Source organism: Chenopodium quinoa, unplaced genomic scaffold, assembly GCF_001683475.1.
Source record: "Chenopodium quinoa cultivar QQ74 unplaced genomic scaffold, ASM168347v1, whole genome shotgun sequence".
In the NCBI taxonomy this organism is placed as follows: Eukaryota; Viridiplantae; Streptophyta; class Magnoliopsida; order Caryophyllales; family Amaranthaceae; genus Chenopodium; species Chenopodium quinoa.
The window spans coordinates 2,579,263-2,603,670 of record NW_018744582.1 but is presented as its reverse complement, the minus strand read 5'-3'; the positions used below and the strand labels follow the sequence as shown (position 1 = coordinate 2,603,670).

Here is a 24,408-nt window from a genome sequence, read left to right as displayed (position 1 = left end):
ATCCACCAGATCGCGCAACTCCAGCGACTGCAGCCACCCAATCATACACCAATCGCCCTCTTACTCGCTTCACGATCTACCCCGACCTTCCTTTGCGACCATCTACTTTGAAGGTGGTAGATCTGGTGGTTACTGTTGTCTAGTATTTTTGGTGTTTGGGAATTGGGACTTTAGTCAATTTATACAATTTATGTAGTATTCATGATTGATAATATCAGATTTTATGTTATTATTTATTTTATTTTTTAAATAAAAAATCAAAAAATAAATAAAAAAACAGGTCTATTCAGGTCCGAACCCGGACCGGACCTGATTTTTCAGGTCTAACCCTGAACCGGACCTGTTGAATCAGGTCCGGTCTCCGGTCCTCAAAATTCCCTGATTCGGGTCCCGGTCCCAACAGGTCCGGTCCAGGTCCGGTCCGGTTTTGGACCGGTGTACAGCCCTATCTGTAATCTTAATTAGATTAGTTTAAGGCATTTGTACAAATTAGCTGAAATTTGGAAATTTAGGGGTGGGGCAAAATAATTTTTCCAGAAGTGAGTAATAATGAGGAAAACGAGGGACTAAGGTGAGTACTATGATTGACGTGGTAACAGGAATTTCATTGGTACACCTTGGCACGTCTCTGCCACGTGAGTACAAATATTTTTAAGTGTCCCACTCATCAAAAGAGGCCGGTTTTTTAAGTGCTCTATTTTCAAATTTAATAACCTCACTCATATCATATACGAGTATTATCATTTTTTTTATTATGATATTTGAATTCTCACAATCACTAAAACATGCATTAGAAGTTTTACCATCTCATCTATTTGATTAATCATGTTTTTATATTCGACTCATAAATACATATATAGATTAGAGATCTGAACATTTAGTAGTTGTAATTTAAAAAAATCGATTCTATTATTTGCTAATAATACTCATCCAGGTAATGCATATAAGGAAAATTAGCTATTGTTATAAATCAATTTTAGTTTTTTATTTTTATTTTTATTATTTTGATATTAATTATGTCTTTGTTTTCATTATATTATAAATTATATACGAAGGACATGTTTATATAATTAGTTAACAGTTGTTTCATAACTAATTTTCAAAGGTTTGATATTATGAAAAATTATTCTAAATAAACAAATAATGAATAAATAAATAATAAAAAATGAACCTATCTATTAAATAACAAGTGTTCAAAGTAATAATTCAAAGCATCGTCCGGGCCCCACACTAGTTTATATATTATTTCACTCTTTTACCTATACTCCGCGCATTATAGCTAAGATCTCTAATCTTGTTATCGGAAATTTTTACTTGTGTATTTTGCATATTTTTTTAATGCAATTTTCTTTCTTTTTCTTATAATTCTAGCTGTTGATTCTTCCTCGAGATAGGAAAACCACTAGTTGCTTTGGGATTTTCATTGTGATAAGATTCATAAGAAGATCATGAGCACTGTGTCCCTTCTAGCTTTCCTCTAAAAAGAAATAAAAATTCCATGAATGATAAGATGATTATAGAATTTGGTTTGACTAGTCGATTATATTGATTATCATGGTAAAAGTTTTTGGGAAAGTGTAACAAATACTTGTACTTCGTAACAATTAGTAAAATCTTATATTGTTGTGCAAACAAGTACTAGCCCATAGGCTAAAATGGCTACAGGTTTCTTAAAAAGTTAGAATGGTAAACGCCCAATGGGCAAAGTAGCAAGCAAACGTAAGAATCATAAGATTAGAACCTTAAACTATACCAACCAATATGCCATGAAAAAGCCCAATAAAAATTGGCCCAATAAGACAATAAGGCGTATACTATATAGTATGGGCCGAGACTACAAATTTCATAACAAACATGAAACACCACTAATTGTCTTACATAATCATTAATCAAAATAATTTGGATCAAATTAATGAAAAAGGATTAGTCTTACTCATTAAGACGGTCCTTTCTCAAGAATAAACATGCTCAATCAAGATATTGTACTACTGGTGACTTGGTGAGTGGTGAGTGGTGACTGGTCTACTGTAGTAGGTTTTCAATCTTAGAATTTTTTATATACACCCGGGTGTACGGTATACCTAACAAAATCAAAGTTAGTTTTTGTTCTTAGTTTTATGATTAAATGATCAATAATCATCCAAGTGAGTAAAAATTACTCTTAGGTGTACCATACAGCCGGGTGTATATAAGAATTTCTCTTGAATCTAGGTACCAAATAATAAGTCTTTTATGCATCAAACAAAATCTTACAAGTAAGAGCAAAATAGAAGGACGAGTTGCATATATTTTAAACAAAAAAAAAAAAAAAAAAAAAGAAAGAAAAAAAAAATGACGGGTTAGGATCTTACACGTAAATTTTTTAAGTTTGAATGTGCAATTTTTGGTTCAATTTCAATGGTTATGTCCATTACATTTTTAAAGCTTAATTGGTGTTTTATTGTATTGGTTTATTTTATAATTCTTATCATTAAGACAAAGTTCGATATATCGTAGCAAAATAAATTCTGGCCTTTGAAAAAAAAAATTAAAAAAAATCCTAAAATACACTTATTTCTGACCAAAGAGAGTAAGTATGAATGATATTAATTATCATTATAATTTTTGCAAGCAAATACGAATCTAGATAATGACATGCACTTAGATAATACGAGTAGTGTATTAGTGTTCATTGCTTGTGGGATACTATCATACTAATATACAAAAATACAGCACCAAACCTATAACTACCCATGAAAAATGGGAGCTCAAGTAATAATAGATAATGCCTCAAATGAAATACCAAAGCAATGACAAAAAAAAAATTAATAAGCATGAAAAACAAGTCATTGTAAACACCAAATTAAAGTATAATATAATTATTATTACTACCTCCACCTTTTTTATTGATTATGTAAGGAATCTATATTTTAAGGAGAAGAAAATGTTATAAATGGAATTGCACAAATAAAATAGTAAGAACAATGTTATCGAGAATAAGACTGAGTCGCGGACTATGTCGCTCTCTTTAGAACATTCGCGGCACTGCCTCAAACTTGTGCAAGCAGCTCGTACCAAACCGGATGCCCCCAGGATAAAACAGTCTTTCACAAGTATAAAATACCGGCGGTTTTGCACCGAACCACCGGACAACGGAACACCAGAAAATCAGAAAGAAACTGCTCGACTGTTTTGAGAGGAAGAGAAAATATATTTTGCAAAGTGGTTTTCTGTATTTTTTTCGTGTGTTTTTAAAAACAAAGCTGAAACCGTCCTTTTATAGGTAAAGATACGTAACAGCTTAAGCATGAAAACGGGAGAAAGATTAGCAACGTTTACTGCAATTAGTGTATTCGTTAAGCAAGAATCAAGGCATTAAATCAGTGTAACGGTGCAACGTTTAGCAGTAAAACAGCAACGAGAATCAAGCAATGTAACGGAAAAATTTAAACCAAAACAGTAAAACGTTTTGTAACTGAATATTAATCAAACCGGAAACAAAAATTAAGTTTGTAACCCAAACCCGACCCAGCCCGGCTCGGCGCGCGTGTGTGTGATATATGGTTTACCATATAGGTCCTCCCTCTCCACAAAATGTGGGTAGTCCAAGGGCCACACCCCTTTAGCCCACTCTCTATATTATAAAGAGAGTAAAACTCTCATTTCCCACCAATGTGGGACTTTGAGTTTTTTCACAAAATTCACACACTACACACTTGTTGTTCCAACAGAAAAAATTTACTCTGTAGTTAAGAAGAATCTTTGTGTATAATTATCCTATATTCATGTGAGATCTTGTTGGATCCGTTGTAATGTGTAGCTTTTAAATATAAACTTTTTTTTTTTGTAATTTTCTATGATGCTTAATTGAAGATATTGATGGTAAATTATATATACTAAAAATTACGCAAAATAATGAGTGTAACCAACAAAAAGAGGCAAACGAAAGAAATACTACCTAAAATAGCAAAATAAAAAGTGTTGACAAATAACAAGTGAGATTTGAAGAGCACTTTGACGGGCAAGGTAGCTTTCAAACTACTAAAATTTCTCTCTCTTCCAATACTATTATTAACGACCTATACTATTGATTCCAACTAAGAATTATGTGTTGTTTTCCATCAAAAAAGATTTAATAAAAGTCAGTAACGAACTCACCAAACTTTGGGTTTGATTATATTTGTTAGTTTGCTAAGTTTTTCGTTCACCTATCTTAGTCTATGTCTTGTAATTTCCTCGTTTTATCAAATAGTGTGTAACGTTTTGTAAATTTTATATCTAAGTCTTTGTATATGGGCAATATATAGCACTATGTAGGTTAGTTTCAACGAGAATATAGAGTAATTAATCATTACACTTTAGACATAATTATCGCATGAATCATTAATCCCTTGTGCATGAAGATTTTATTTGTAGTAATAATGCTTGTTCTTTTCATTTCAAATCTTACCTACAGTTTAGATGTTATTGTCAAAAGATGTTAATCATAATGTCAATTTGTGCCAATTTGCCCTACATTGGAACAAATTGACGGGAGTGCCGCTCTATTAGGATGGAAATAGGACATATAAACCGGGTCTCTCTAATGATTTTACAATTGATTATATTGGTTAGCTGGACTAATACCATGTTCTTTTGGACTTTTTTTGTAGTTCAGTTTAGTTTAATTCAGATCATTTCAGTTCACTTCAATTTAGTTAAAAAAATAGGGCCTAAGCTTTTCACTAATTATTATTATTATTATTATTATTTTATTTAAAAAAAAAAAAAAAATTAGAACGTTGAAATTTTTCCAACGCAATATATTTACATTTGCAATAAGGCCATAAAAGTTGCACAGTATAAAGATAGGGTCGGTATAAAGTTGATGCATGTAAAAATTTAGCATGTCCGATCCTTTACTCCCATTGATGGAATCCCTAATTAAAATTGGATTGGTCAAGAATTGCAATTTGTAAAATTTGTTGATGTTTCTAGGGTAGTTGGAATGCTTGATACGTATTCAGCTAATATCAACTAGTTTATGCATAATTTAGCTAATGAAACTTACTAATGACTAGCATATTGGAGCAATTCACTGTCATTACGCAACATTACTAAATTCTTATAGAAAATCAAAGAAAGAATCTTTAGATTCGCTACTAATTTAAAGTCATAGCCAATTCAATTTTTACCTAATGATTTTGATATTTCTTGTGTACATTCTCCAATTTGGCTAAGAATTGTACCTTTAATATTTGGCATGGTAAATTTGCTGATTTTTTTTGGCTCATTCTACATTTCTAGATTTATTTTCTTCTACCAGGTAATTTCCATGAACGTACACATCCATGCAATATTTCATACATTCCGGCTAACGTAGGTTATTTTACCACTACTACTTGAAACAATGGACGTGGTAGAAAATACATCAAAGTAAATTCTAAGTCGGATAACATTTGGTCTATACGATATTGATCAACTATAGATTTATTGCATGGAGTAATACCAAGCAAGCAAAACAAGTGGTATCATAGTAGTATATATTTATATATGAGTAATAAAGCACTGAATACATAAAATGTTAGGTGTGTTCAATGACATATCGCTAAATAATCTATTACCGGACCATCACTTATTTTGCTAAAATAGGTACAAACGTTAAAACACGTGGTGGAATGAAAAACAAGTAACCAGCTAAACACACTAAAAGTTGCGTGAGCTAAGCATTTCGGATCATCCACCACGCGACACAAACTAAAATAATAAATTCCATAGATCAAAAACTAGTTGTCAAAACTATGTAACGCGTCATATGAGAAACAATATAGTGCCAAAATTCTTCTAAAGGTTTATAAGTAGATCAAATAAAAGTATAATCTAATTCTAATACTATAGTCTATATCAAGTTGTTTGAAAAAGATAGCTAGGATTACTATTGAAATTATGGACAGTCTACCTAATTAAAGGGAAAAATACATAATAATATTCTTACTTGAATTATTATTTGATCCGCCAAAAGACCACTGGTTGTTAACTAAATTGCAGATACGAATTTTTGTTGAGGCTAACCAATCGCAAGTCTAGTCAATAATTATTTATTTGTTGGTATCTTTAGCTAGTTAAGCTAGATTAGCTAGCATAATATGAAACATGATGTTCACACCTTTCTTTTTAAGGTATATTTGGCTTGATTCATTATAATTAATTAGTTTAGCTAGTAATTCGTATAATAAAATCTATTAGACTCTGGCGAATTTGAACTCAAGGTAGATCGAAATTTGGACAAAGGAAGTTTTCCTATTAAATCAATTAAATCCTTGTTTGGTTGACATAAAGAATCATATAAAAGATGTAAGAAAAAATACAAAAAAGTGGAAAAACATAGAGTTATTTGGTTGATAAAAACATAGGATATTTGTTTTCTCAAGACTCTAAACCCGAGTCAAAAGGGAACATACAATTCCTATACTCCGTACGTATAAACTTTCATACGTCCAAGCATTATTTTGGTCTAAATTTATGCAGTAGTTATATGAAGCATAATGTTGACTCTCTCTGAATTCCAAAAGAACACGCTTCAATCAACTAATTTAGAGGCACTTATTATCAATAAGATTGTTTTGATGATTATCAATATGCAATTGTACTTACATTCATGTACATATTTGGAAGGAGATAGGGCGTACATTATATTGGTGAACGTAAATTGCATTTACTGCCTATACGTATACTTCGTATATCTTAGTTTCTCCTTCATTAATTAACTTCGATCCTTAGAAGTAATACTTGTGTCATTGTTAATAATTCAAATGGACTTTTTACACTGTTTGATAAACGTCGTTCATATTCCCTAAATTTAAAGAGAAATCGAAAACAAGTATTATTCTCCCGTGAAATTATATCGTATTATTAGTCAAAAAGAGTTAGAATTATGCAACAACTAATTTCGAATTGAAATGAATGGAATAAGATTATATCATTTGACGTAGACTATGTAGAGCCGCTGCGCTGACTGATGTATGCGTTGAACAACTTATTATAAAATGTGGATGTTGACTTACATATTCCTCAGAGATATACATTTGACGTTAGCATTTAGACAAAGAAATTTACAGTTAAATATTCAAAAATGACAACAGTTAAGTCAAAAGAAGTTTCTAAATTGGAGTATAACTTACGTACTAAAGCACCTTATATATAGGGATGTCAATTCGGGTAAACAGTTCAAATTTGGGTTGGGTTATAACGGGTCGGTTTATAACGGGTTGAAATGATTAGCGGGTCGGTTTGGATCGGTTTTGAAAATCATCGGGTCAATTCGATTTGATTTTTTTTTATTGCGGTTTCTATTCGGGTCGGGTCATAATCGGGTTGGGTTATAGTTGGTTCGGGTCATAATCAGTTTAGGTTGAATTGGGTCGGTTTGAAAACGGGTTTAGCCGGTTTAAAGTGGATTTCGATTCAAAACAGTTCGGGTTCTAATCAGGTCGAGTTGTAATCGATTCGGGTCATACAGTTTGGGTTAAACCGAGTCGGTTTGAAAATGGGTTTCGGTTCAAAACAGATCGGGTGAAATCGGGGGTCTGATCATTATTGGTTCAGGTCATAATCGGTTTGGATTGAACTTGGTCGGTTTGAAAACGGGTTTACCCGATGTGAAGCGGGTTTCGGTCCGAATCATATTGCGTTAAAATCGAGTCGCATCATTATCGAGTCAAGTTAGTCAGATAATGGGTAGGAACGGGTCATGTTATAACCAAGTTAAGTCATAAATAAGTTAGGTTTATCGAGTAGTGGGTTGAAACAGATCATATCATAAACATATTAGGTTACGGGTTGTAAACGACTCAGTCATAACGGGTTACCGGTCGTAAACGGTTCGGTCTCAACGGGTTATGGGTTGGAAACGGTTCGGTCACAACGGGTAACGGGTTGGACCAGTTCAGGTTTATCGGATTTTTGCCGAGTTTAAACGGTTTTCGGTTTAAAATGGATCGGGTTACTATCGGGTTCAGACGTAATCGGTTCGGGTGGTTTTCAGTTTCGGGTTGTAATGGTTTGGCTTGATAACGGGTCGGATTAGTAACGGTTCGCACAAATTCGGTTCAGTTTAGTTTCGGGTTAGAAAAAATTGGGTAGGGTTGGTTTTCGGTTTCTAAAAAACAGGTTTTTAGCGGATCAGTTCCTTTTCGGATCAGTTCGAAACAGTCGAATTTAACAGTTCGAGTTAGAAACTGACAGCTCTAGTTATATATGATATATATAAGTGTATAGTAGTTGGATTTTGGAGAAAAAAATAAACAAAGGAAAAAGGAAAAAAAAAAAAAAGGTACCGAAAGACGTTATTATTGTTCAACAATCTAGAAACTATACATATTATCTTTAAAAAAAAAAAAATATATACATATTATGCAATTCAACCTTGAGACTTAGCTTGCATTGTTTGCCTTTTCTTCTTCTTGCGCCTCCAAATTTCCTCTCTTAGGAATTCAATTAATAGTCACAATCCGTGTATTTGGTTTGAATTATGTTTAGAAGTTTAAAAACAGTAATTTACATAAGCAAATACAGTGTATATACTACTATATATGAAGCTCGTATTAGACCTATGAATCGAATATTAGTTAAGATGATCAGGTTTAGATTAAGTCACTTTTAATTTGGGTTATAGATTAAAAATCATAGTGGACCTTGGACTTTTAAAAGGTACATTAGTTTTGTTCATATAACTTTTCTGTCATTTGGTATAATTTTTTTGGTCTCATTAAAACAATTATTAAAAAGTAGACTTATTATTTTGTTCTTATAATATGAGAATCAACCTATATAGTTTTTTTTGGATAACTTTTAGCAAAAAAAAAAAAAAAAAAAAAAAGCATAAAGCAAGCTAGATTGCTAACATATTATGGAGTCTCATTTTTCTATAATACAAGTTAACAAATTACATACTGTAATAGCTAGAAAGTTACACGGAGTACTTGTACTGTGTAGTCTAACCAAATTATGTGTAATTGATAAAATCAAATACTAAATTTTAGAAACACGTTTGATAAAACTTAATAACGTAGAATTAATTTTCGTTTACATCACTACTTTTTTTGTTTTGTATAAGTCGCCCATTTGTTCTTCAAAATTGAATATATATTCTATGTACGAAGTATAAGTTACATACGGTTCAACCAATAACCTATGCATTAAATGTATATCTTGCATGAAGACATCAGATCAATAATAATGCAATCATATAATCAATCAGAGAGATAGAAATATAATGTGTGGCCCTCATATTTCCCCATCCTCACCCTCCAAGATTTATATTTGTTGATCCGTGCACAATTTACATTGAAATAATGATAGACTAATGATAAACCTATAATTGGATTATAAATTTATAGCTATTGAAAGTACTATGTACTCTATCATTTACGAGAAACTACATCCACAATTGGAGAAATGGTCGGGATCAATTGATCAAATATAGAGAGGATTAATTGGCAAGTCATTTTGCCTTTTGATATAACTAATTCTTTGGGCAAAGCTATGTGAACTACACGCGTGGTTTTTAATGCAATATTATAGATAATAACAACTATAAATTTTTTTCATAAAATTTAATATTTGGAAATTAAAAAAATGAGACAAATCTACTAAGATCTCTTGATTATGTTTTTTATTTCGTATGTATTTATCATTTAAAAATTATACTACCTCCACTCCTATAGCTAAAAGTTCAATTCATTTGAACTCTTGTTTCTAGGAATGTTCAAGAGCAAAAAAAAAAAAAAAGAAAAAAAAAAAAGAAAGAGATGCAAGAAAAATACGGATAAAGTAAAAGGTGGTGTGTATAAGAAAAAGGTGGACAAAGTAAGAGAGAATGAGAAATTGAGTGAAAATGATGAGTAGACAATAATGTAAAAGGGTTTGCCAGAAATGAATTGAAATATAGTAAAAGTAAGTCAAACTTTTTGAAACATCTTTAATCAATATGTGAGTTGTTCTTTTGGTTTCGGAGGGATTTCTACATTTGCATTCGACAATCCAAAGGGGACGGGATCCGAGTACATGTTAGCAAATTAGCATTAAACAATTTAAGGAGATAAAAGCAAGCATTATTTGCATAAGCAAAACCATAGTCTATGTTTAGAAATTTCCTTATAATCACCAAATATAGCTGGTTAGACTTTAATATACCATTAAACAAAAATCCAAAAGATAATGATCAATTCAGGTGGAAAATCAAAGCAAAGACAAAACATACAAGAAGAAATTAGGAGGATACTTGCAAAGCAAGAATTGCTAAAAATCAACTTTTTTTCCTTACTAAATTTTTTCATTCTATTTTTCATTTTAATTTTTACTTTCTTTTGTTGTTACCCTCTTGATAGGCCAGTGGGTGCACCAAACACAATCTTTAGAGAGTTGAACATAATATTTCATGTTAGTAATAAAAGTTGTCTAATTAATTAAGCTGACATTTTCCTTGCTGATTTATACTCAACCTAATCTGCCAACCTCAAAACCACCCTCCTCTCTATCTCTTCTCCTCACTATATAATCACCCCTCACTTCTCCTCTTCTCTCACGCTTCCATTTCTTCTCAACCTACATTCTTACCTTAGACAAACACATCAACAACGAACCAACACACCGCGACAACTCTAGTAGATAGGGTTTATTATTAATCCAACACATACACATGGAGTTCACCTCTAGCAAGAACCATAGAATGGTTTCCTTTGTGCTAGGACTTGTCTTGTTTTTTGCTACCGCGTTCTCCTTGGCTTCGGCTAAAGTTCAATACCATGATTTTGTTGTAAGTTGCATGATTATTTCCTAGCTATTAGTATAACAATGCTTTACATAATTTGAACTTTTTGAGTTTAATGCATGGTTCGTTTTATATGTATGTAAATAGGTACAAGCAACACCAGTGAAGAGGCTGTGCAAAACTGTGAATGCCATAACAGTAAACGGCCAATTTCCTGGACCTACTTTGGAGGTTTATGAGGGTGACACTCTTGTTGTCAATGTTGTTAACAGGGCTAAATATAATGTCACAGTTCATTGGTAAATATGACATTTAATTTACATGCAATAATTTTGCATACATAATATGTAGTATGACAAAATTAAAAACAAAATTTCTCTTATCTAATTTTTGAAAATTTAATTTACTAGGCATGGTGTGCGACAAATGAGGACCGGATGGGCTGATGGACCTGAATTCGTGACTCAATGCCCTATTCGACCAGGGGGTAGCTACACGTATCGATTCACGATTAGAGGACAAGAAGGGACTCTGTGGTGGCATGCTCATAGCTCATGGCTAAGAGCCACTGTCTATGGAGCTTTAGTTATTCGTCCTAGGCCAGGAACTCCGTACCCATTCCCTAAGCCTACTCGCGAAACACCAGTCATTCTTGGTAAAATCGTTATAATATTCTCAATAATGGACTAGACTACCCGATTGAAATAATGTACACACTAATACATACAATTCATATGTTGGTGATGCTTATGATAACAGGAGAGTGGTGGAACCGCGACCCCATTTCCGTGGTTAGACAAGCTACTAGGACCGGAGCAGCCCCAAACGTATCCGATGCCTACACCATCAATGGTCAGCCAGGAGACCTCTACAACTGCTCTAAGCAAGGTTTGTACTATTTACTTTCACCTGAATTATTGTAGTCTACATGACATGCTAACTGTTTTTACCATACAAGTAACCATATACCAAATTCATCTTTATAAAATATTATGAAGTGGACTTTAAGTATGAAAGTACGCATAAATTACCACATATAGTTCGTAGCTAGTGTAAACTTTAATAAAAAAGTTCTGTTACTTTAATTTCAGGAGAGAAAGTTGTCTATTTTTGATCTAAACCAAATTTTTTTCTTTCATAATCTATTCATGGGTCAAAATTTAACTATTTAATGAAAATAAATCCTAATGTGAAAAGCATATTTGTCAACTTATTATTTTTTTCTCTTTTGAAGAATAATGGATCAACCAAAAAGGCAAAAAAGTGTTTTTGCTCTGATTTTTCCCCTGTTTCTTGATACATACACCTAGCATATAGTTGAACTAACCAAATATCAACCATCTGCAGACACTGTCATTGTCCCAATCGACGTAGGCGAGACACATCTTCTACGAGTGATCAACGCGGCCTTAAACCAAGAGCTCTTCTTCTCGGTTGCAAACCATCCATTCACGGTAGTAGGGGCCGATGCAGGCTACCTCAAGCAATTCACAACCAATGTCATAATGCTCGGACCAGGCCAAACCACGGACGTCCTAATCTCAGGAAACCAAGCACCAGGACGATACTACATCGCTGCCAAGCCTTACCAAAGTGCACAAGGAGTAGCCTTTGACAACACCACAACTACAGCCATACTCGAATACAAGTCACTCCCTTGTCCTCCTAAGGGAGTTGCCAAGCCTACCCCTGTGTTCCCACCCCTACCGGCCTTTAATGACACCGCGACAGTCACCTCCTTCACTAACAAACTCCGGAGCCCAAGGCGTGTCCCAGTGCCCCTCGAGATCAGTGAGAACCTCCTCTTCACCGTGGGGCTAGGCCTACAGCAATGCCCACCAGGCTTCAGCAGTAGCCAGTGCCAAGGACCGAATGGCACCAGGTTTGCTGCCAGCATGAACAATGTCTCCTTTGTACTTCCCTCAAACTGGTCCCTCCTGCAAGCACACAAATTCGGTATCCCTGGGGTGTTCACTACTGACTTTCCGGCTCAACCTCCATTGAGATTCGATTACACAGGGAATGTTAGTCGCACTCTCTGGCAGCCTCTGAAGGCTACTAAGCTCTATAAGATGAAGTATGGGTCTACAGTACAGATTGTGATCCAAGGTACTAGCATAGTTACCGGCGAAAACCATCCTATGCACATTCATGGTTATGACTTCTACATCATTGCACAAGGATTTGGCAACTTCAACCCAAGTACTGATACCAAAAAATTCAACCTCATTGACCCTCCTATGAGAAACACTGTTGCTGTTCCTGTCAACGGATGGGCTGTCATTCGATTCGTTGCTGACAATCCAGGTACTAAAACATGAATCCAAATCTTCTATCTCACTTTCTATGTTAATTAGAGCTGATCATGGGTCGGATCGAGTGTCTGACAAAATTGTACTGGATATCTGACTGTTTCATATGGTTTGGTTAATTGCAGGAGTATGGTTGATGCACTGTCACTTGGATGTGCACATTACATGGGGGCTAGCTATGGCTTTCATAGTCGAAGACGGAATTGGAGAGTTGGAGACTCTAGAGGCTCCACCAGAGGATCTGCCAATATGTTAATGAAGATCACAGAAAAACAGTAAAAATTGGAAATAACACTCAAAAGTATAGAGAAGGGAAATTTTTTTATTCAGTGCATAGAAAACAAAGAAATACTATTCTTCATTATTTGAAAAGCTGTTCATTAGTTCTATTTTGTTGTAATTTTGCTTCATTGTTTGTTTTGTAAGGATTAGATAAGTCAGGGAGTTAAAGAGTAAGAGGGCTGAAGTTTTCTGTTGTTTGTAAAAAACAATCAGGCAACTGAAGATTACAGGGTAGATGTTTAGCCTGACATATTTTGGTGATTTATATTTTTGATCAGTTGTACACTTGTACTATAATTGAATTCAGTTACAAAGAAAAAAATTTCAATTTTTGGAGATATATCATACAAGTACTGTATTATGTAATACTATGCTGTTCTTTCCTCAATCTAAGAAAAAAAAATCTCCAAATTTCCCATGATATAAAAAGTGCAAAGGCAATTTTAAAATTCTAATCCGGGGTAAATATGTCAAACAGATTGGTCTGCTGATTATATTTTGGAGCATTTTCGGATTATACAAATCATGTTCAAAACATTGACAACATCATGCCTAGCTAAATGATGCAGAATGTAGTGTCTATTGAGTACCATAAGTCATATGTTTGAGTCAAATGCAAGTTCTACAAAACTCTATGTTTATCTATCTCAGAGTGTCCATTTCTGATAAACATCCATTCAAGCGTGAATGCCTTGGAGGTTGTACATATATAATCGAGGCAAAAATGCTCACCAATCCGCAATTTTTCCTAGTATGCCTTGAGAGGAATTGAGGATTGTTTTGTTTTCCTCTCAAAATCATTGAACAATGATCATCATTCATCACCTTCCAACAATTTTAGATCTTTTAGTTTCTCTTCCAATGTGCCTGCAATGCTGCATGACCAAAACAGATGTATTCCCCCAGTGATGTTCATTGGAAACAAATATTTCACCTATGAAACCTAACTCCGGTTTCTCACACAAAACAGACAGTTCTTGCTCATCTGCATCGGTCTCACCATGGCGTCTCCCCACCATCACAAGGTCATAGTTGTTGTCAAATGACCGAACCACATCAAGTGCTTGTAGCCAATCTTCAACATGAATCTCTTGGAACACATGAGCACGTACCTTACAAGTAACCGTATTCTTAAACAAACTCACCCGTGATTTATCCAAATTCTTGGCATCCCTATTCACATGACGAAATTCATTTACCATAATTCGTATCAATGTAATGCTAACACGGGGATGTTTAGACATCCGTGTAGCAAATGCTAACACCTCCCTGTCATCTTCTCCTCCAAAGAAGATCACTGCAACGCGATAAGAAAAATTTTCTTGGTTACTCTGTAGCTTATTAGCCTTGTCCCTATGAACCAAAATTCCAACTGTGCAGGGCATCTGTGACTGCAGCTTGCGATTAAGGTCACTTGAGGCACTTTTGGCAGCTTCAGCATGACTCTTATACTTAAAAGGGACGATAATAAGAGGAATCATTTTGTCCTGAGCCAAAAACCGAATACCTTCAGGTATACTCTTAAAAGGCGTGATCATAGTCATGAGTTGAATGTTGACACCACCCTTCGAACTTTCATAGAAACTGTTTAAGGCACTTGCTATGTAAACACAACCATTGTAATCACATATCCTTCTGTGCTCCCCGTGATCCATTAGGACCGGCACTGCTTGACCAGCAAGCTCGGTTAAATGTACCAAGTAAACACTAATAGGGTCAGATTCAGTAGGGTGTGTAGCATTGAGCAAGGTAAGGATACCGGCTATCTCATCTTCGCTATCAATGCATGCAAGGATCTGTAACTGCCAACGAGGAGCCCCTAATACTGCTAGGAATTCTAAGTCTAAACCTTCATCAGAAATGCAAGGTCTTGTCGGACGCTTCTTTTGCAGATAGACTGATAGTGGTGTTACCAATGCTGTCACAACCAAACTATTCAACACAAGATGAGAAGCTTGGTTGCTATACATTGTCTGCATATCATCAAAACAGGACGCTTATCAGAATACAGCAACCTAGTTAAAATTATCGCGTTTTCTAATAACACACAGTACATTTCAAATTGGATACATCATATATGCATTTGTAAATTGAAAACAAATTAACTTAACCAACCAGATGATTTACTTGTATGTACAATTCAAGTCAGAACTTAAAATTTGGACATATAAATCGGTAAAGAAAGGAAAACCAAGCCTACTAAACGTACCTGACGTAGTGTATAACTGAAGAACACCATAGTATTTAGCACACCACTTGTATTCATCAATAGACCAAGCGCCAAACCCAGCCTAGGAGTGAAACTATAATACGTAGCAACCATCATAGTAACCAATGTCTTTACGCAATATCCAATAACTAGAATAGATTGGTATCCGATATGGACTTTAAAATTCTTAATGCCATATATATCTGTCATATCACCAACAGCCAAGTAGAAGAACGGGAGCAAACAATTCTTGATAAACAGTTCACTTCGATCTTGAATTATTGTGCCTAAAGGAGGTCCGCTTGGTATTACCAATCCAAGAAATGCAATTCCTAGAACAGGTGATCCGGCTACAATATCACTTACAAATGACATAATGAGAGCTCCAAGTAATATACCGAGAACATAGACTTGTTTCACAGGTTCACCCTGAGGCAAACTCTTAATAAACCATTTTAAGGCCGGCCTTAAAACAAGCACAATAAATCCCACAACAGCACATAGTGGCATAACACCATTACAAAAACTGCGAATACCAAACAAATATGACACCATGAGGAACATCCAAAAGCACCATGTCACGACTTCATTAGTCATCGATGAGGCCAATGCGAGTTGGCCCATCTCCGTGGTCAAAAGATTAAGCTCCTCCAACATTGGAGCTAGGTTCGTGAACAAAGTGGAGGAATGTTGAAGGGAGAATACGTAGACAAGGAAAGGATACTTGAACGTAAGGGGGTGTAGAAAATCATTGAGTGAAGCCGTTAGGAAGAAAGACGAGGCAAGGGATGATAATCCTATAACCCAAACCTTCCTGTCACTTCCTTTGAGCACACCAAAATTGGTTTTTACACTAATGAGGAATACATAATATAGTACTCCAATGTAAGCTCCAACATTGATAAATTGTACTTGGCCTGGCCTATCTGTAACGATCTTGTACCTCTTGTAAATTTTTCCTAGAACACTAGGTCCTAAGATAATTCCCGTCTGCACATATCAAATCAAACTCAAATTCAAAAGAAACTACGACTATTTTTTTATACTATTCATATACTAACTTTGACCTATATTATGCAAATATACGAGATATTAATGGTCACAATCATGCAGTTGATAGAAGTGGACAAATAAGGTTGGATGGTATATAGAATGTTACAATAAATGGGACAGAGCATTTTGACTCTCTTGAATAGACTCCATAAAATTGACTCGTATTCGATTACAAGCCCAATCATTACGTAATAATACAATACATGAAAATGACCTGTTTGGGCCCAAATTTCTTACTCCATAATATAATATTGATCGATGTATCATAAATTTGTAATAAACTTATTGCAAATAAATATTAGAATGACCCGATTGGATCCGAAACCAAATCAAATTACTCATCGTACATATAACAAACAAAGAAGATTAAAAAGAAGTAAATCATACCAGCAAATTGCAAACAAATTCAGTTTGCTTAAGAGGCTTGAGAAGACGAAGAAGAGACTGAGAGATAGCAAAAAATAGGGTTAATCTGATTATGGTGAAAGGAAGCACCCTTTCAAAAACATCATCTCCATAAAAAATACCTCTTCTTAATGCAAATAAATGCATAAAATGATTCTCACATTGTATTTTAAATAGGAATTTCATATTATATGAATCCTTGTTTATTTTATTTTATTTTATTTTATGTTACAAAATACGATTGAAGAATTTTAAGAAAGGGAAGAAATTTTTTAGTGGGTGGTGAGAAAAAAAATATTATAGGAATTAACATCCTTAGATGATTTGAGGGGCAAAGAAATGGTAAATTTGTGAAATTTAGATGAAATATAAAAAGATGACAAATTGTGTGATATATAGATATTTTACAAAGAAATTTTTTATGAAGGAGGCAGAGCAAAAGGTAGAAATAATCGTAAAAGGATTCATTATGAGTTTTTGTGAACCATTTGTGAAATCCCTAATTCTCGATGATTAATGCCCAATTTAGGAGGAAATTAACAGTCCTGGTAGACCTATCAAATTTAACACGAATCTACTCTAGTACGAGTATTATATCGACGTGCAAAATTGAATTTGTTTGTTAGACCCTTTTTCCCAAGGTATTTTAAATTAGATATAAGCTCGTGCAATGCACTATTTTTTATACATAAATCTCTAAGAAAAAATAATTTTCTTAGTTAAATCATATAATTTTTTAATTATTAAATTGAAAATTGTGAAACAAATTAAAAACGTTAAAAAAATTAACATTAAAATTTACACAAATTTATCAATAACTATACAATAATCATTTACCCATTTTGTGCAAAACCTATGATCATGGCTAAGGATGTCAGTGGGGCGGATCAAATAGGAGATCCGCCCCATCCCCGCCCCGTTGAGTGTTGGTTTGGCGGTTGATGGGGCGGGGGTGGATTTTAGGTTGTACCTGCCCCACTTTGTACCCGTCTCATCCCCACCCGCCCCACTTCGTACCCGTCCCATCCCCACATCCATATATTTTTTAAAAAAACAAAATTATATACTTTGGGAGGTGGATATCCAAGTGGGGGGTGGGGCGGGGATGGTTTTGGAGTTGTACCTGCCGAGGCGGGGATAGAGATAAATTTTAGACCATCCACGGGGATGGGAATAGGTATGAAAATTTTAAGTGGGGATAGGGATGAGAAGACCAACATTCGCCCCGTCCCATTGACATCCCTAATCATGGCGTTCCAAGACACCCTAGTCTTATTCTCTAAGCTTTCAAACAATTCCACTGTCTTATCAACCTTTAATGAATACATGGTAATCAAGGTGGAATTCGATAGACACATTAGAGCCAAATCCTAATTGGTCCGACATTTTATAGATGACCATACCCTTCTCTATACACAAAGTATTCTCATTAATTTTGGTTATTGACTGGCTTCTTATATATAGTTTCTTTGGCTATAAAAGTTGTTGGCACTTGGGATAATAATCTCATAAAATTGTATGTTTTTTATGTGGGTATATGGGATTATCATTAGATGGTTATATAGGGATTGAAAAAATGATAAATATTAAGTCAGTTATAAATTTTTATCATTGAATATGATAAAGTTTGTTCTTGATTAGCGAATATTTTTATTTTTGCAAGATAAAAAAAGAGGATATTTTTTTTTTACTCTATGTGCATTTATATATTTCTAATCTCATTCGTTCATTTTGCTTTTGTGGTGATTGATTTTTTTTATTCTAAAATAAAATATGAATCTCATTTTTTATTGGTTAAATTAATGTTTTTGCTTATGTGGCGCGCCGAATGCTCCCGAAAAATGCCTACTTTATATATATAATATTAATATTAGATTCAACGGATATCCATAAGTTAAAAATAAAAAAAAAAATAATAAATAAAAAAATTCCTGGTAGACCTATGAAATTTATCACGAATCTACTCTAGTACGAGTATTATATCGACGTGCAAAATCGAATTTGTTAGTTAAGACCCTTTTTTCCAAAGTATTTTAACTTTAGCGGAAATTGATTTCTATTAATATTAATGTTTGTCGTTTTCTTAAAAAAAAAATACTCAATGGATATCTATAATAGAGCTATACATGGACAATCCGACCCGTTAAAATTTGGGCTAGGACACCTTTATTAAAAATAAATAAATTAATGGACGGGCTAAGCCCGGACCGTTTGTTGAAATGGGTGGGCATGGTCGCAAATGGTAACTATATTTCGGGTCGGCCCGTCCGTTTTGTAGATTATTAAGGGACCGTTTGATTTGCACGGGGTAAACGGAATGGAATGAACAAAGGGGATGAAAGAGAATGGAATGAAAATCCCTCAAATTTAGTGTGTTGTTTGTTTTAAAAATCAAAGGGAATCAGATCCACCACATCACCACCACACCACCACCACTACACAACCCCCTCTTTCTTCACTATCCTACTTCTCCGGTCACCCCGCCCCTCGCCGCACCTGCCCTGCCCCTCGCCGCACTTCCTCTCCTCCCAAACAGCTTTCCCCTCCCCCAAAAACCTTCCCCCACCCTCGAAAAAACCCTAGAAACCCTTCCCCAACCACCCTACCACCCTCGAAACCCTTCCCAACCACCCTCGAAGCCGCACTTCCTCTCCTCCCAAAAATTGATTTGCTTTCCGGCTAGACTAAGAAACCGAACGAAGTACAAAAAAGGTCGGCGGGGGGTGGGGAAGTTGAGGGAGGGCAGGCTAGCCGTTTTACGGAGATGAGGAGGGTCGGGCGACCATTTTACGGAGAAGAAGAGGGTTTTTTAAGTAGTGGTGGCGGCTAGGGACGACTCTAGTGGTGGCTAGGTAGTGGCGGCGGCTACTAGGGACGATTCTGGTGGCTAGGTGGTGGTTTTGGTGGTTGTGTGGTGTTATAAAAGTTGTTGAAGGGTAGTTATTAAGTGGTCTTGGTAGTTGGGTGAAGAGGAGTTTGGGGGTGAGAGTGATTCCATTGGGGGGGGGAATGAGAGTTGAGGAAAGTTGGGGAATGAGATGGGTAAAGGAAATGATTGATTTTGTCAAACAAACAGCAACAAAAGGATTCAAGGTACTTGATTATCTTTCCCTTTCTTAAATACCCCCAACCAAATACACCCTAAATAAGATTTTTTTAAGAAATATATATATAATAAAGTACAAAGTATATACGATATTACGAAGTAGTAGATACTAGATATCTAGAATAATCTTTTTATATTTGATTGTCATTTATCTCTCTCCACAACATAAACAAAAAAATCTAACATCTTCATCTTTTCATTACTTCATAGTTCATATCATACATACTTATCACAATGAAAGGCATGATCTTTCAAAGTACAAGATATACAACTTGAATAGTAAGATAATTCTACTAATCTGCTAGTATTAAGTAATTTTGTTGGACGATTGTCCAACTTGTACAATCTAATCTATATTAAACTTTTTCTTTACTCGTGAACTAAATTAGATAATTTAAAGGATAAAAACATGTGATTTTTTTTTTTTTTTTTTCAATAGTGAATTTCAACTTTTAAGCTAAGGCTTATATATATAATGGCTCCTAATATTCCTAGTGTTTAATGGGGTTGTAACTCTTGTAATCCATTTATTAATAACTTTGTTAATTTGGTTTATTCAAACTATATAATTTAGTTTCAACTTTCGTGTGTATTGTTTTCTTGTGCTTATTATTGTTGTCCTATTGAGTGTAATAGTATATGCAGTATTAATTTTCTTTCCCCCTAATTTATCAGGTTATGTATAAGTATTTAGTTTACAATCGACTAATACACTACTTTTAATTTTTAGCTTTATGCATTTTCTATTTCAGTGTTCATACAATCATACTCTTTATATTTTAAGAATTTAAACCATCAATAATTATAGTTGCAAATTTGTAAGAAATAAATCCACCGAAAATAACAAAGGTCATTAGGCCCATTAGCCCGTGGGTAAGCCCGGCCCGTCTAAGAGGGCGTGTATGGACAACATGTTAAGCCCGTTAAAAAGGGCTTGGACTTGCATATTAAGCCCGTTGGACAAAATTATAGGATTTGCCTGGCCCATGTCCGGCCCAAGCCCGCAGTTGAGCAGCTCTAATCCATAAGTACATAGAGGAGACTTTAATAAGGGCACCATCATTTTTCTTTTTTGTTGGTGTTTAGAGAGCTACAAGGGCGGGGCTGAGATGAATCGATCCCGAAATTTCCTGAGACCGAGAGGGAAACTCTAACCACTTAAACTGTCCCTCACTCTCTAGCACCATCATTTTTCTCATTTAACATGAGACCATGAAATTAAATTAAAGCAAAAGAAGGGCTAAAAAATAAAACATTATTAAGAATACAGTCCAAATAAGTGATATAAGTACGAAATAGCAATCTTGATGAGACAGAAGAACACCACTTGACAATCGGTGTCCATAAAACCATAATAATCTTATCCAGCCGTACTCTTAACTCTTGAGCTAATTTTATTGCACAAATGGACAACATTGGCTGTAAGAGCACAAATTGCACCTTTTTTAGTTTTTAGTGTAGAAAAGTGCTGATGTGAACAAGATTTGATCATGAATCTTGAATATCATGATAAATATTTTGACTTACTAGTTGATATTCATATAAAAGATGCTCTGTACAATATTTGAACTATGGTTGAGGATTTTTTTTTTTTTTTTTTTTTTTATGGATGGCTGAGAATCTTGAAATGCACATAACAACATTATCTAACGTGTCTTGTAAAAAAAAACATTATCTAACGTGGGTACACCGTAACGTACACATAACAATTAGACCAACGATATACACAACGACGTATGCTACAATATCGTGATCAAAGAGTGACAAATAATGAGAGAGTGAGGGGATGAGAAATAACTCTAGTGGTTAGAACTTTCCTTCCAATTTCAAGAGATCCTGATATCGATTTTCATATACGTCGTTGTGACTTCATAAACACCAAAAAAGAGTGAAAATAATTTATATTTCAATAGTGCAGTTGTTACCGGGCCAACATATAGTGGGCTGGGTATTGTTTGAAATGGACTTGTTGAGGCCCAAATTCTGCCACGTGAATAAAGGAAATGCCGAAACACAAAATAATAACGTACGTCACTGCTGAGATAATACATCATAATAATAAATGGGAGGAAGTACTAATGTAGGTTTGATATGTATGTGCAAATACATATCAAACATTAAAATATTGAAAAGTATTGTAAAGCACATGGGGGTGGGAGAAAAGGAGGAGAGAGATGGGCATGTGGGACCAGTTTTAAATGTACCACTGAAAGCTTATATAATATCATTGACTATGTAGTGATTCTATTTCTACACGTAGTTAGTACCACTGAATGAATATACAGTACCATTGAATGAATATATAGTACCACTGAATGTTCAATGATACTATTTGATCATCTAGTGATACTATTAATCACGCAGTGGTACACTTAAATTTAGCACATGAGGGTGAGAGAAAGGAGGAGAGAGATGGGTAAATTTCATGCGAAATGTCTCTTATGCCCCTTGATATGTATGTCTAGGTACCTATCAAACCTCCCTTTGGAAGGCCTCAATAAATGGATACGAGTAGAGCAGATGAACACATATAAAGCGTTGACACTTGGTAAACATGCACCAACTTATACCCAACTGTTGAGGAGTGCTGCCTCTTTCACTTTCACATGACATTACTTTGCACAACTATTTTAACGCAGCTAGTTGGGCTAACATGGGAAGGTTGGAATCATATTTGATAAAGTGTTCTATTGCAACGTCTACTATGTACGCACCTAGTTTTAATTTTATGCTTATATACTTATCCTCCACCTCATCCTCTCTCTATTTTTTTTATTTTTTATACGGCAAGATATGGGGGTATTTGATTTCTCTTTAATCATCTATATTAATAAGTGGATCGCATTGCTTAATAAGCCTCTAGCTTATGATACTTTAGTATTGCTTGGATGGGTTGACTCCAGAATATCATTTAGCTTAATTGGTAGTTGTGATGAATACTATTTGCAATTTCGATATGATATCAAATGGTATTCATAGTGTTGCGTAGAAAATGAATAATAAGTACTACCTCTGTTTCGGGGTTTTCTGATGTCCTGCGGGAGAGTTACAATTCCGAGACTGGAATCGGACGCCTGTACCTGCAAAATAACGGAGACTCCTGGGAGCTCCGCCTCCAACGGTCAAGTTAGTACTTGATTAAGGAGTAATTAATGCGGAAATTAAAGTGATTAGGTCTCTCTAGGTGAGAGTGATTAACGTAGGTAATCTGCTTTGTTAGCGAGATCAGCCGTTATTACTGTGTGTAATTAATGTGTTTTTCCCGTAATGTTTCTGTGTTTTTTGTGTAATCCCCCTTAATGAGGATTAAGGGAGGTATTTATAACCTTGGGAAACGTGCCCATCCTAGGTTTAGGTAAACCTAGGGCCGATTGGGCTTCCCTCGGAAGTTGGGCCTGGGTGGCCGGTTTCTCCATTAGGCATGGAGTATGCCACATGTCTTGACATAACAGGTCCAAGGTGGACGAATAAGCGCGTGCCACGTGGGAAGCCCTGACTGTTCCAACTGGGGGACACTTGGCAGGTCCTGATTGGTCCACGTGGCGCATTCCGATTGGTGGGAGCAAAATCCCCTAATCATTTGCCCCTCACAGGTGGCACGTGATTGGTCACGTGTTACCTGTGACAGGTGTCGCACTGTAATAGGCGACGGCCTGCTACAGGTGTCAGTCGGCGAAAGGACGAGAGATTTTCCCGCCCAAATTTTGAATTCTGAAAGTGACCCTTCGCCTTCTCACTTCCCCTATATAAGGGAGAGTTGTCTTAGGTCATTTTCATACTTTGAGAACTTTTTGAGAACATTCGGACCCCTGAACTTGCTCTGACATTTTGGACCTTTTCAGCCTACCGCCTGTTCTGACAAGCCGACTGCACCGGATTTCCAGAACTTCATCAACCGTCACTCGTTCAGGTAACTCAGTTCTCTTACTCCTAATTTTCTTTTTATTTTCTGAAATGGCACCACGGAAGCACACGACACGACCTAGGTTAGTGATCAGCCGGTCACCGGGGACGGCTGAATCCAGGACTAGGAGTGCCGCCTGCCCTTTTCCGGACCCATCTTTGCCCTTTATACAAAGTCCGACTGTATCTGTGTCTATGCAGAGCAGGATGGCCAGAACGAAAAAGACAGCTAGGATCTCAAATTCAGACGGCTCCTCCCACAGGGTGCCGCTTAGTGAAACATCTGACAAGGCGCCAGATGTGGAAGTGAAACAAGGCGGCCTGGATGCCGGCAATTCTGTGGGGGGAGTCATAGTGACCCCTTCCCATTTAACAGTTAACAAATCTGCTCCTTTTCAAAGAGAGGAGG

At 35.4% G+C, this 24,408-nt stretch overlaps 1 protein-coding gene and 1 pseudogene across 1 annotated transcript; one reads left to right on the top strand and one right to left on the bottom strand.

The window, feature by feature from the left end:
- The first annotated feature begins 10,465 nt into the window (after positions 1-10,465).
- LOC110699345 (laccase-12-like) lies at positions 10,466-13,663 on the top strand. Its single transcript, XM_021876867.1, has 6 exons — positions 10,466-10,774; positions 10,877-11,028; positions 11,140-11,384; positions 11,489-11,617; positions 12,077-13,036; positions 13,167-13,663. Exons 1-6 carry the CDS (start codon positions 10,658-10,660, stop codon positions 13,295-13,297), a joined length of 1,734 nt encoding a protein of 577 aa, XP_021732559.1. The 5' UTR covers positions 10,466-10,657; the 3' UTR covers positions 13,298-13,663.
- A 114-nt stretch (positions 13,664-13,777) lies between these two features.
- LOC110699344 lies at positions 13,778-17,176 on the bottom strand (annotated as a pseudogene).
- Between the last annotated feature and the right edge of the window lie 7,232 nt (positions 17,177-24,408).